At 38.3% G+C, this 14,707-nt stretch overlaps 1 protein-coding gene across 1 annotated transcript; it reads left to right on the top strand.

The window, feature by feature from the left end:
* Nucleotides 1-473: 473 nt before the first annotated feature.
* On the top strand, nucleotides 474-12,821 carry LOC144753134 (phospholipase A2 homolog otoconin-22-like). Its single transcript, XM_078640913.1, has 3 exons — nucleotides 474-596; nucleotides 7,253-7,359; nucleotides 12,569-12,821. Exons 1-3 carry the CDS (start codon nucleotides 493-495, stop codon nucleotides 12,715-12,717), a joined length of 360 nt encoding a protein of 119 aa, XP_078497039.1. The 5' UTR covers nucleotides 474-492; the 3' UTR covers nucleotides 12,718-12,821.
* Nucleotides 12,822-14,707: the final 1,886 nt, after the last annotated feature.

Below are 14,707 nucleotides of genomic sequence, written 5' to 3'. Positions count from 1 at the left end.
TGCTTATATGCCAACCAGGCCTGTGTTAAGTGTGAAACCTACCAGCAGTCTGGATTTTTATTTAACAACAGCCAAAACAAACTGGTTGAAGGAGTTACACATTACACATGGCCACTTGGTAGTTAAAAAATAACTTGAACCATCTGTGTATTCTAAGCATTTCTCAAGGCTACCTTCTTGGTCTTATAGATTTTAACATTACCATTATGTTTTCTGAACACTTCATTATTATACAGAATTCCTAATCTTCCTTGATCCCTTTCTTTACTTAATAAAGAGTACATCTTACTTTTCAGAAACTGATGTTATTACCACGCTTTCCTTCCTTCTCAGATATTGATGTTATTACCACGCTTTACTTCCTTCACTTTATTCTAAGAGTACTTGGAAAGCTTCCCTGAAAAATATTTGGAGTTGTTCCCTAACCTCTTCTTATTTTTTTTCTTTTTAGCTGTGTCCTTTGGGGCGGGAACCCCTGCCCAGTTCAACGAGATGATTAAGTTCAGCACTTACACCTACAGCTTGGCCAACTACACCAACTATGGATGCCACTGTGGATCAAACACACTGGGCGTGCCTGTGGATGAAACTGACTGGTAAGAGTATTCACCCCTGTAGAATGAAATGAAAAGACAAAGTACTGTAGCTTACTCACTCTGCCACAACACACGACTAAAATCTCCTGCAAGCTCAACCTGAATTTATTTATACCACCGAGGCAACATAAACCATCACTAATCACTATACTGAACAGGAAATTCATGCAAAGAGGACACAATGATACAAGTCCACCTTAACTCCAAACCATGTGAAACTCAGGAACCCTGCGGACTGTTGAGAGAGCTTCGGGGCCATACAAATGGAAGAAGTGCATTCTGACACCATAGCACAGCATTTATAGCTGAACTGCGTGCACCAGGATGTAAAGAATGAACCTAAACGGGACGAGTTACTGACATGAACCATACGACACCTTAACATTTGTGCATTTCTTACATACTTTTATGTTTTGCATATCCAGAGCGCAGACTCAGCCTGGTAAGAGGGCTACTCACAGAGAAAATACTTTGGTGTGCATAGCTGTGTAAAGTGTCCTTCACAAACTTTGTGAAGCTTTTTTTCAAAACTTCACATTATGAAGCTAATGAAGAATACACAGAGTTTAAAAAAAATGTGGGCAGCAATAGTGATTTACCTACTTTTTACCTTTTAGTAGAACCTTTTCCCTTAAAAATTCTTCTGCAAAACTTTTTTGGGAGAAATTTTCCCTCACAACTAAAGTTAGATGGCTATATGGTATGAAACTGAAAAGTTTGCCAGCCTGACAAAAAATGACACAGGAGTCAGGAAAAAGTAATACAAATATACATTTGAGTGAAATACACTAAGGAGAACTTCATAAAAATGGACCTAGTTTTAGGCGGATATGGTAGCTAAAAAAACATAAGTGGTCAGGTTTAGGGTTGACTGAAACCTCAAAGTTTACCTTTGTTTGCAGCCTTTGGAAACTTCAATGAACATCTTTTCCAACATCAAACAAATTGCAAACATTGTTTTGCTTTACATTTGTGTAAAAAATGTGAATTCTGCAGCAACTTATGTAGCATATATCATTATTTAACAGAATTAAGACAGTACAGCGTAAACTATACTCTGTGGACAATAGGTCATGGTGGTCTCTGCTATACAGCTTTACATACATAATCTTTGAAAAAGCTCAACATGTAGACAAAACATCTGTATACATTGTCCAGCTTGGCTGGGTTTGCTTAGAGTGAACATTGTCTTGTTATGCTGTGAAAATGTCTCTCAATAATCAGAAGAATCTGGAAAGTATAGCAGAAAGTGTTGAACGTTTTGCCAAACACCGGAAATTCACAGAACTTTGCTCACCCCAGGAACTTCCGTATTTCTGATATAAGATGAACATAAGGCGACCAACAGGGCCATTTAGACCACCGTGCACAGTCCACCAGGGCAGTGGAGTCTATGGCCTCCAACTTGCTGATGAAGGCCAACCACTCATGGAAGTGGATCGCCGTGGCTTCAGTGGAGTTGCTGATGCAATGCCTCCTTTGAAAATACTGGGTTTTGCCAACTGGATGCCAATTTTGTTGCACCAGTTCAGCAAAGTTTGTTTATTTTCAAGAATCAAACCCTAAAAGTGGGAGATTGTTTCTTGAAAACAAAAAAAAACCCAATGTCCTGACACACAGAGTTTTCTCCCTGTACGTAGGGTTCATTGTATGTTTTCCGTACCTGTGCCCACCATGCATGACATGGTGGTCACTTGTAGGGAAAGAGAGTGACGTCGCCCAATCTAATGAAGACGCTGTGAAGGTCACTGTGCTTAGAAGGGCTCGTGGAGGACAGGCCGTCATGTCACAGGTTTATTTGGGCAGAGCCAGCTGAGTCTCCACCAGTATAAACCCTTCGGATCCCCAACTCTAAAGAGGGCACCTCAAGTTTGGCATGAGAGGAGCACTGCCTCATTTATGGCGGCCAACTATAAAGGACCCACAAAGTCTTGCTACAGCCAGATACCAGCAGTTGGCAGGGTCTGTCTGCAGTATGGTCCAGAGAAGCTTCACAGTAACCAAAAGCGAGAATTTTATGCAACTGCATTTCCTGGCTTGTGTAGTTTATCTTCGTCAGGTGGGCTTCTGTGGGCTCAATTAATCAATTAATCAGGGATTTGTAAAGCGCACTATTCACCCGAGAGGGTCTCAAGGCAATTGCTCACATTAATAAAAGAGAACATTTGTTTTAACCAAGATTAGTACTGTGCTGCCTTATGACATCACTGGAATGGAAGTTATCACCATTATCATCACTAAACAGTAGCCTAGTATTTCTAACCTCACTGGATGTTACAGACTATGAATGAACTTTAAATACAACAAAAGGCAGGCAAATGCAAAGCCAACAGATGACCTTGAAACCGATCAAGGAGTAACTGAGAACCACAAAGGATGCCCAGATTCTGAAAGAGCTACAGGACCATACAAATGGTAATAGGTGCTACACAAATGCACGTAACATAACATCATTCAGATTTATTTGGAATCCAGTTGTATTAACTCTCAGCTCAACATTTACATAAATATAGCAATGTAAACCTACCCGAATATCAACAAAGTTTAATATTTAAAATGTGCAACGACAATACAATAACATATATTTTTTCAGTATGCACATTAAACTAAGGAGGTAATCAATACTCGTCAATTTGGTTAGGTCACTACCCAACAGAGCTAAAAAGAAATACAGTTAATTTGCTGAAATTTCCACCGTCAAAAAATGCTTATTGATTTGGTAGTCCACTAGCGAACTAAATTAAGTTAGTCTTAGCTGCCTGTTCATTGAGGTGTTGCATTTGCATATAAGAAGTGTTGTCCTATAAATACCACAAAACAGTCAAATGTGGAAAAGGGGCACAATGTGTGCAGAAAGTTAAAGTAAAAGTTTGGGGGTCTCGCCAAAAGTAATTTCCATTTACGGATCCTGTGAGACAGTATATTCCATTGTCCTATGTATCCACATCAGTATTTAGCTTCTGCAAGTTGCAGAGTTGAATTTCTGAAACCTATCTTCATTAATGCCTGATCATAACCTTTGGTTTTCACATTAAAAACATAAGGCACTGTTTAGGAAGGTAGAGCGATATGAGAATGTTGGAAGAAGCTATTTAGTATATATATTATCCTTTAGGTGTATTGTTTGTCTCAGCAAACTTGGTCTCTCGTGATTAGGACTAACAAACTCTAACAAACACAGAGGTATTCCCAGGCTTAAGTCCCCTTTTTTATTTGCTTTTACTTCGGTCTTTTGCTTTTACCATTGACGTTTTCCATATGTTTGCCCAAATAATTTTTCTAACCTTCAAATAATTTTTTTTAATTCTTACCAAAAGAAAATAAATAATGTCCATTAATAATGATCAAAAGTGATGTATAGAATTAATTACAATTAATGTAATTATTTCATAACATTTTGTGCTACATTATTTTTAATTCAAAATAGGTTTATAACATATTTTATAATCAATGAACATGCACAATTTTTTATATGTTTATTTATATTTCTGTCTATTTTAAATATTTCAATTTAATTTAACATTCTTTCCGATGCGGTTTTATTTTAAGTGCTTGCCTCCATTGTTTTCTACGGGCAGGTTTTGCAATACCACTAGTTGCTGAACTTTTTTTTTGTAGTAGCAACTTGCATTCGGAGTTTGTGAATACCAACAAGTACTACACTTACTCAAAAGTGTAATCTTATTCAAAAGTGCAAGTTACATTGTGAATCAGGCCCTTAGAGTAGAATACTCATAAGGGCAGATAAGGGTCTAAGATAAACAATAGAGCCAATAAACAGGGATGCCTTTCAGCACCACTACTTTTTTCTCTACATATGTATGAATTTCCTTTAATTTTTACAAATATTAGAAACATTCGCTCAACTCTGGTTTCTTATCCTATAAATACACTGATTTATGCAATGATGCGATAATTGATTACATGGCCCCTCTAAGATTACAACATGGGTTAAATGCCCTACGCTATATTCAATTTATTGATATTATTATAACATATATTTTGCATCTCTTTATCATGTGTGTACTGCCAATATCCCTTCAATCTAGCAATGTAGCATTGGAACATAGATATCTTATGCTTATTGGTCCTTAATTGGTTTGAAGACAAATATCGAAGAGAATATGTAATTTGAATAAATAAACCCCAGGTACTCCACCTGGAATTTGGACTAACTGGTGCTTTTTAGAATGCCTTAGGTGAAATAATCCTGTGGGTGTATTTTAAAATGCTTCCTAGTACAAAACATTACAATAAATATTAATTCTAGTGTTGTAGCATGGTGTGGTCATTGTAGAGATCTCATACTATACAAAACTGTAGCATACCCATACATTTTTTAATCAGTCTCAGGAATAGGTGCGTACACAGAACGAACATAAGATTCAAAAATTGTTACTTCATTTAATTAGGGTGTGGCGCTACCCTTGAAAATTACAGGAGTGAGATGGTCTTGTTTAAGATGACGTACAAAAAAGATTGAGAGGTACCCCTTAGTATTGTCAAGGGAAATGAGGTTCAAACACATGAGAAAGCACAAGCCCCCTGATCTAACTTAATGCTTCAATACATTTAAAAACAAAAATGTTTAACCAAATATTAGAAAAATTTTACTTTTGTTCCAAGAATAGGTTAATGCAAACAATATTAAAAACACAATGTAATGTACATCATATTATAAAAGACTTTTTGCAAAGTACCCCAAAATACAGTTAAAATAAAGCTAATACATTCTCAATTATGACCCGCATAATCAAAAAATAGACAGAAACATGTAAAACATGAAGTGTGTTCAATACAATTTGTACATTCAATTTCCTGTCATATCACTTTGTTCTATACGTAGATATAATCTGTATTTCAACAAAAGTGTTGGAATCCTGAATTGTACTTGAAAAGTGCGTCGACGCGTTTCGATGAATACATCAAATTACACCTTCTTTATCAAGACTTAATATTTTTCTGTCATGTGAGAAGGGTCAACTGTTTTTTCTCCCCTTGCCACTAGTATTACTATGATAAGATCCTGGCAGTTCCTCGGTCGGTCTACCCTCTGCAGCTTGCGTTTAAAGATGATTGTAAGGTTTTTTTTGGAGATAAAGCTTCTTGCACTGTAAAGATGATTGTAAGGTTTGGGATCACAATAATCTCTGGGATCTGATAAAAATGGTTTACTTCTACTTATTTTGTTTGTTATGTGGATCCGTATTCAGGAGGATCTCTTTAAGCGGCAGTGTCCTAGTCCCGCAAATCACCCGGTTAAAAATGGATGCAGTCGGGTGTTCTCGAAAGATTTCGAAAAGGCTACTTGATAGTGCCTTAGCGTGGTGTATCTCATAGGGTTCCACGTTGTATCGTTTAACACCTTGGCTGCTAAGGCAATTCCCGCTGGGCGCTGAGCATCCTAGAAACCCATTGTTCATGACCAGGTCAGCTCGTCATAAGCACAGCTCCAGTGTACTGCATGACGAGCTGACCTTGTCATTAGCATGGAAGTGGTTAAGATGACACCAGTGTGTATATCCACGGGGCAAATAAGTGATCCGGATGTTGATTAGTAAGATAATCTGCATTGCTAAGGGCATTCTGTTAAACATATACTCCCATACAAATGCAAGAGATTGTTATTGTCTTTTTAACTTTCTAAAAAAGTGTATTTTAAACATTTATTAAAGGATGTTCCTTTTCAGTGCAATAATGTTCATTTTAAATGCTAACCATGAAATAAGATTTGTATTAATTATGTTTGTTGACCTCATTTTGAGGTTTTGAATCTATCTATCACAAGAGCCCTCTTTAGCATGAAGGTCACCACTCAAATTCAAGTACTTTGGGGTGAATCTTATGCACTTTTAATTTGTATTCATCAAACCTGGGAGCGTGTGTCTAGGAACAACTACTTCAAACTAAACCATATCTGAGACATCAACAAGGTCATGTTGTGCAGTAAAATGCAAAAACTCTGCCTACAGCTTTGGCACATGACTTGATTCTGGGATTATTTCCCTGATTAATACATGTGGGTCGAGGTTATACTTCTTTAATATGTGGTCTGTGTTTGTGTGTTTCTGTGTAGACAATTAGGGGGATAATTCATTTTCTCTAGACTATGGGCCTTATTACGATCTTAGCAGACGGGTTAGTCCGTCACAACGGTGACTGATATCTTGTCCGCCAAAATATAAATCCCATAGGATATAAAGGATATAAAGGGATATATATTTTTGCGTATGTCATAACCGTCACCATTGTGATGGAGTAACCCGTCCGCCGAGATCGTAATCAGGCCCGTTGTCATCTACATGTATATACCTGCAATATTGATATTTGTACCTAACTCTCAAAATCCAATTAGGCCTCATTAAGTCAGTGTGTCTAGCACAAGCTTCCATTGCTGAAGCAATGCATTTGGTACACCTAGCATAGTACAAAAAACCCATGTCAATGACTTATGATTTATTGGTGGGACAAAAATGTTCATTTTTAATGTCCCCAGTCCATACCTTCTGCCTTCTTTCATATATGGATAAAGTGAGGTGACGTTGTGTACTTGGTGGATCTGCAGGAACAGCTTTGACAGACTTTGAGACTTGTTCAGGCCCTTGTGTAATGTGTTCATTTGATCTCACTGTCTCCTGTCTTCCTGTCCATTGCAGGTGCTGCCATGAACATGCCTGCTGTTACAACAAGGCTCAGATGATGGGCTGCATCCCTGAAACTACTCACTACAGATTCTACGCTTATGAAGACAATATCAAGTGCAGTAAGTACTGTCTGAAGAGGCTCAGGGTGAAGCTTGCTGGATCAGGTGTGATTCCTGGAGTTGTGAAAAGATCTCCAATGAGAAAATAATAGGGAAAGGGCTCTCAGACCTAGTCAACGAATAGCAAAGTACAAAATTTCCACCAGCCCTGTTTGCCCAGGATGGGGAATGTTAGCATTGGCCAGTTGATCTTAGATGAGTAAGGGTATAAATCTCAGTCAATTCATGCTGTCCTCTACTTGATGTGAGTAGTTCTTAATTCCTTATACCACCTACAGTTTTGCTTTTCCCAGTGATAAATTCAAGAGTATGCCTTTAACTGAATACATACATCATAATTTATCCTCAGCGAACATAAGTATCTAACAATAAGTACTAACAACAAGTATCAGAATCTTTGGAAAGCAAGGAAAGGTATTAGACTAGCCTCAAAATGAGTACATTTATATAAATATTTCCCAAGCAAGGGATATATGATGTAATCACGCATGCTTTTACAACACATGCCTTTAGAGAGTGGGTAATATAACAAACCTGTTGTTACCACGCATTCCATGACAACGCAAGTTGTTAAAAAGAGTTGCCTTAGAGAAGCGCTTGACTTTGGAATAGTATATTTTACTATTCCAACTCCAGTCTGTGCAACAGTAGGGAAGGTGTTGGATTTAAAATCCAACAACGCGCTCCCTAAAGCAAGTCATTGCAACGACTTGCGTGGTAATGGAATGCATGGTAATGACGCATTCGTTGTAGTGCCTGCGTTGTAATGGCAATGTGTAGTTCTGTCTGCATTGTAAATGTTGTTTTCCCTAAGCAAGCACAGCTGTAAGAATATTTACTAATCAAGATACATGATCACAGGTGTCAGAGGTTCAACTTGATGTACACTTCCTATGGAATTTCTATGCAAAGGTGTGAATCATTCTTGACGTACTCCTGAATTTCCACACATAACTTCCACCTACTCATTGAAGTAAGCTTAGTGGCCTAGGTAAGACTTCTCTAAGTGAGAATCTGCCCTCATGGAGCACAGGCACCATAAGTAGTTGTAAAATGTAATTTTAAGGAAATCTTCACAATATAGAGAGACACGACAGAATGGCACATACATTATGTGAAACAGACTAGCAGTACCAGTGATTAGGAAGAACTTTATCCATGGCTTCCTGTGGCTCAAAGAGCTGAATTCAAAGCTGGCTGTATTATTTTTAAGGCTCTGCAAGGGAAGGGCCCTTCCTTTATTAAACAGCTGATTGGCAGATACGTTCCTTCACGTAGCTTGAGGTCAGCCCACAAAGACCTACTTGAGGTACCTCGCTTTAAGAAGAAACGACAGGGAGGTAGTAGCTTTCATTTCTTAGCAGCAACCCTGTGGAATTCTTTGCCGCCAGTTCTCAGGCAGTGCAAGGAGTTTCTTGCCTCTAGAAAGGCATTCAAAACGCATTTATTCACACAGGCATATTTGAAATAGAGACTTTCGTTGATTTACCCTTGTTATGTTTTTTATCTCTTTCCAGCGCCAAGAAGCCTTTGGGCGTATGCGCGCTTAATAAATTTTAATTAACATAACATAACAGAAAGTAAATTAAATGAATCACAGCCTAAGCCCAATCAACAAGAAGTCTGATGGATTAATACAATCGTTTTAGCACCATCCAGCAGTGCAATAATTTACTTGTTATGTAGCCGTTGTTCTGATAAAAAAGTATTTTTTGATCCTATGAAACAAGCAATTGGAACCCAACTAAAATAAAATAAAACAGGCAACATTATAGTTCTTACACTTCTTTCTCTAAATATCAATTTTAAATGTTTAACTGTCAAGTAAAAAACAACTAGACATATACACAAAATATGGCCAATTGTCTCCTTCACTAAAGAACGTAAACAGCACTTTAATTGACCTCACCTAGGTGACCTCCCAGAACTATAAACTTGGCAAAATAATAAGTATAACATTCCAATCGGGAGACATTTTATTTTAACCATAAGAGATAAGGTTCAAATTAATGTGGCTAATCTCTTTTGAGTAAATGTTTAATTTACATAATGTAAATGATGTTTCAACTTAAGTGGATCACAGTCCTCATTAAATGAATGGGCTGATTTTATTTTGTCCAATAGGAATTTCAGACAATATTTAATCTGGGTACTTAATGTTTCCCAATTGCCAAGTTTATATAGGCTTTAAAATTCATAAAGATAAGACTTCAGACTTGGAATACCTATTTTTCCTATTATTGCTAAGTCAAAGGCTAAAATATGTTTTAAAGTCTCAATCTTTCACCTGTTAAATGCTGCTGTGTAATTTAAAAAGTATGGATCTGATGAGGAAGAGATAGCCAAAAAAGCCAAACTCTGAGCATATACAACATTGTGGAATCGATTGACATAGGTTTCATAATTTTCTGATACAGTTTACTGCTAATGTATTCATAGCTCCATTTGACTTTGTCACAAAGGCAGATAGGCCATAGATCAAAATCGGTCCAAGTTTAGCCCTAAATACTAGCATGTACCCTCCCCCCCCCCAACAGATCAACCTCCATAATCACATAAGAATTTGCATTAGTTTTATATCCTCCACTAAACAAAGGCAGTAAACTAGCATGGTATCAGATTCAGAGCTAAGTGCCCAAAGTAAGGATAGCATCTTCCCTAGGGGAGCACACTGATCAGAAGCTTTCCTAAATAAGTGCAGGTATCATAATCTCCACTAACCAATGAAAGAACCTGCTCAGAATGGCCATGAGTATTAGCATCTTCTCTAATTAACCACAGGTATTAGATTCAAATTTTAGGGGGATCCAGAATTAAAATTGTCCCAAAACAAGCACATGGTATCAAATCTTCCCTCCAAAAGTACATACATAGGTATTTAGGAAGCTTTACATAGCAAGCAAAGGTATCAGGATGTTACCTAAGTCAAGGTTGGTATCACATTCTTCAATAAGCAAGGGCAAAAACTCCTCGAAGAGAGCACAGGTATTAGAATCTTCCCAAAGTGAATGCAGGTATCAATATGTTCACTAACCGAAGGCAGAACCTTTCCAGAATGAGCAGAGGTAGTAGAAACTTCCCTAAGAGAGGACATGTATCACAATTTTTACTAAGCAAGTCGAAGAATTTTAATGTTCACTTACCAAGGTAATACCCTTTCCAGAATAAGCACAAATATCAGTCAGTCAAATAGCTTTGTTTCGATAACAAGTATCATAAAAGCATCATCATACAGTTCAACTATAAAAATACAAGTTATCATAAAAGCATTATTAATAGCAAAGTGTATAAAATCCATCAGGGCATACTATATTAGCACTTATTCGTTTAGTTAATGATTATAGACAATAGCGGGATAATCCCGGATTCGAGATGGAGAATAAATTCATACTTGCAATACATAATAAAATTCAATCGATATGTATAAAAAAATTAGTTAGAGCTATTTGGAGACAATTGTAAGATATAGTAAAAAGTCTGCAATGTAATATCAGACCTCCCTGCATAAAAATCTGGACCTTACAAGACAAGCGCAACTGAGATACTTTGCCACACCACATGCAAGAAGGGCTCTTGGATCTGATTTCAGAATTCGCAAAGCAGCACAATGATCAGAAGTGCCCAGCTGTCTACAGATGGGTTTTAGCCATCTGGATCTAGCTGGGTTATATGCTGGGGATACAAACATGAGATGAGCCACACTCTCTTTCGGTGCCTCACAACAGGGACAACCTGCAATTGTCTGATGAGGGGGGCTCCACTTTGCAGTTAATTCACGGATCAAAAGGGAGCCAACCCTAAAATGTATGTAAAGCGCCCTGTTTCTTAGTCTTTGGATAAAATCTAAGTATGGTTCCAGAAATATGTGCTGCTTGTGCTGATAAAAATCTTCTCTCAGCCTTCCTGCTTTGGGATTACTGAGTTCCTGTGTATCAAACCAGGCCCAATATAATCTTTTGAGGTCAACCTTGCTGGGTGGGTTTTGGTCATTCACAGGATTCCTTAAGGCCTAGTGCCAAAAGTTATTTCTTAACATTGTTTATCCAGTTGACCCTGTGGTCACTGTCTAGGTTAATTACCTCTGTGAATGCAACAGCATATTTAGTGATTTAAACAGTCCACAGTAGACGTCCCCAAAAAAGCAAGGGTCGTAATCTGGCAATGTCTCTAAAAGAGCATCTACCCATATCACTCATCAGGGGTTTGGGTGGTACATTTCGAGGAAGCATCACTAATTCTCTTATAAACTTGTTTTCAGATCTACTGATCTCTTCTACATTATCGAAACCCCACAGTTCGGCACCGTATAGGGCCGAGCTAACTGCCTTTACAGCATAAATCGTGAGCGCCGGCGCAACAGGTCTGCTCTGAGAGGAGCGGGGTTCTCTACCTACAAATATCAGGATCTTTCCTATTCAAGCATACATATTAGAACCAACTTTTAGGGAGAACCAGTATTGAAATGTTCCCAAAACAAGCATCTGGTGTCAGAATCTTCCCTAAGCAAGAACAAGAATAAGAAGCCTTAGTAAGTGAGCACAGGTATCAGGATCTTACTTTAGCAAGCATAGGTGTCATATTCTTAAGTAAGCAAGAACAGAAGCTTTGTTAGGCAAGCACGGGTATCAGAATCTTCCCTAAGCAAGTGCAGGTATTAAAATTTTTACTGGCAGAAGACAGGACCTTTCCAGAATGACCATAAGTATCAGGATCTTCACTATGCAAGCAAAGGTATTCAAAATTTCCCAAAACAAGCATAATCTGAAATCTCCCTAGCAGGTACATTTTTAGGAAGTTTCATTATGTAAGATATTATAGCACAGGTATCAGAAAGTGAGAATAAGTGCATGAATCAACCTAAGTGAACACATGTATCACGACTCCTCTAAGTGTGCACAAGTATGAAGTAGGCCATTCATTTGAGAAACTCAATGCTCTCATCCATACTTTGTTGTACAAACATGGCCATTGCATAGCCACAGAGGCTATAATCTGACTTGTTTAAGGAGATATTTATTTAATGCTATGCTTCAATACAAGGCCCAGGTATACTATGAACTAGAGCTCAGGGCAGAAAGTGTATCTGTGTGTGCTTTTTATGCTATCACTGTCAACCAGCTGTTCTGGAGTTGACGCATTTGCTCATATGAGATTGCTACCCGGTTGCTCTGTTCAGACACATTTTCACATCATTATTTTTATTCCACAGTTAAAACCCCCAACAAGTGTGACAAAGAGGTTTGTGAATGCGATGAAGAGGCTGCCGACTGTTTTCGGAAAAGGCTGGACACATACAACCTGCACTTCCGCAACATTACAGCGTCTGCGAACTGCCGGGGACCCAGACCCTTCTGTTAGTTCCTGATCCACCACCGTTTGCCCTACCTGTTACTGTCATAGCTACAACCCTAATGTGCAACCTCGACAGGGAATGTCAAGCCAGACTCCCACAGAACTGGGAATCCCCATAAGTTACCCTTAGAACTGAATGCCAAAATGACCAGCTAGAATAACAATTGAGAAATCAGAATTCTAAGTGGCCAGCAGGACTCTCAAAAATATGTAGACTTATATTCAATGCAATGCAACAGTCGGAATTCCGGTTGGTCATTGGGAATGTCAACATACAAGGTGCAATTGCAAGTGACCCATTGGGAATACGAAATCCTGCTGTGTTTGAAATGCAGCTTGCCTTGCATGACAAATCAGTGGGTGTTGGGATTCTGAATGACCAATTGGAATGATGATTTCAAATATCTAAAAACTCTTCCAAAGAAGGCTGAGCGAGTTTATCATTTTCTTTCATGTCTCTCGTGATCTTCTATTTGAATCTAATAGAGATTTGGAAACTCAGCCTGCATAACTCCAAGGCCAGTAAATCGGATGCCATAAAATTGGAAGGTATTGGCACCTTTTTATAAACAGTGCTTATAAATGGCAGTAGTGTAGTATTCAGCAGCACAAAATACAAAGCAAGCTTTTAACAGTTCCATATTTAAGGCACTTGACCTTTTCGGGAGTTCATATTGTTAATGTGTGCTCTCTAAATCATTGGACATGCAGAAGGTAATCTTTCCACGTCAAGGGTTAGACCAGCTTTAGGACTATGGGATCGGATTTAGTAACTTTTCAAACAATGCAGTGCAGCATTTGAAGTCGCACTGCATTGTATGAAGAGCAGGGAGAGAGTTGTCCTCTGGCTTTTAGGCTCCCATACACAAACGCACACACCCTAGCACCGCAGTACAGAGGTGAGTGCATTCCGTGGAGCATAGATTTTGTACTGCTAGAGGACCCATCCTGTACAAAAGCTATTCTTTAATACGTTTCCCACTTTGTATGTGTGCTGTAAATCCCTGCCTACAAATGCTACTTGATAGGACGCTGTGTGAAACCCATAAGTGGTTGCATTGGAGAACCCATGCACCACCTATGGAACTCCCTCATGACTCAAAGTAGTGCAATGGAGCACATAGCACTACCTTGTGCTACTTTAGACAACTTTCCAACGCAATTACAATTTGTGTTGGAAAGTAAACCCCATCACAACTCTTTGCATGTGCAAGCCCACTGCAAAGTGTTAGTAAACATGGGCCAAATTTTCTTCATTAGTGCCCGTGCAAAATGTTCATTATTTGGGCTAAAACGCCATGAATTGGTGAAATTCGTAAAATACTTTCCCAGGAGCCACTGCTTCAAGCATACAATGTCTTTCACAAACACGGAAGTAAAAGCCAAGAGACATTTTCATATATAACAAGTCTCCTAATGTTATCTTATGTGACTTTGAACATGAGATATATTCATCAAAATGATGCATATTTCACACAAAAATTGCCCACCCTGAGTCTTGATCCTGGTCCGTCCCAAAGAGGTCATATCAGAATCATATGCTCGCCTGAAAAATGTGCAAACGAGAGACTTGCTTATGAATGGCCTTTCCAAAAAACGCACAGTGCAGGAAAAATCGCATTAGCTAATTAACTAACGCTGGCTCCCACCTTCAGACTGCTGCACACGCAGCAGTGCATTCTGGTTCTTTCAGTGTTTTGTTTTCCTTTTAAATGGGACAGGAGCTGAAGAACCAGAAAGCTGTGCCATGGTGTCACAATTTCAAGTATAAGAGTCTACTAGATGGGTTAGACTACTCATAGATTTATGAGGTTAGAAATCCAAGTATCTTTGCATCTGTGCCAATAAAGTGTCTACTTTGAAAAAGAGGTACTTGTATTCAGAGGGTGGGTAAGACTAAATGCCAGTCGCTCAAATAATTGAAATGTTATGATAGAAGATAAAAAAGTACTAAATAAATTATGTATTAAAAAGAACATTTTATTGGGGTAAGTGC

Source organism: Lissotriton helveticus, chromosome 5_1, assembly GCF_964261635.1.
Source record: "Lissotriton helveticus chromosome 5_1, aLisHel1.1, whole genome shotgun sequence".
Taxonomy (NCBI): Eukaryota; Metazoa; Chordata; class Amphibia; order Caudata; family Salamandridae; genus Lissotriton; species Lissotriton helveticus.
This window is presented reverse-complemented; position numbering and strand designations above follow the sequence as displayed.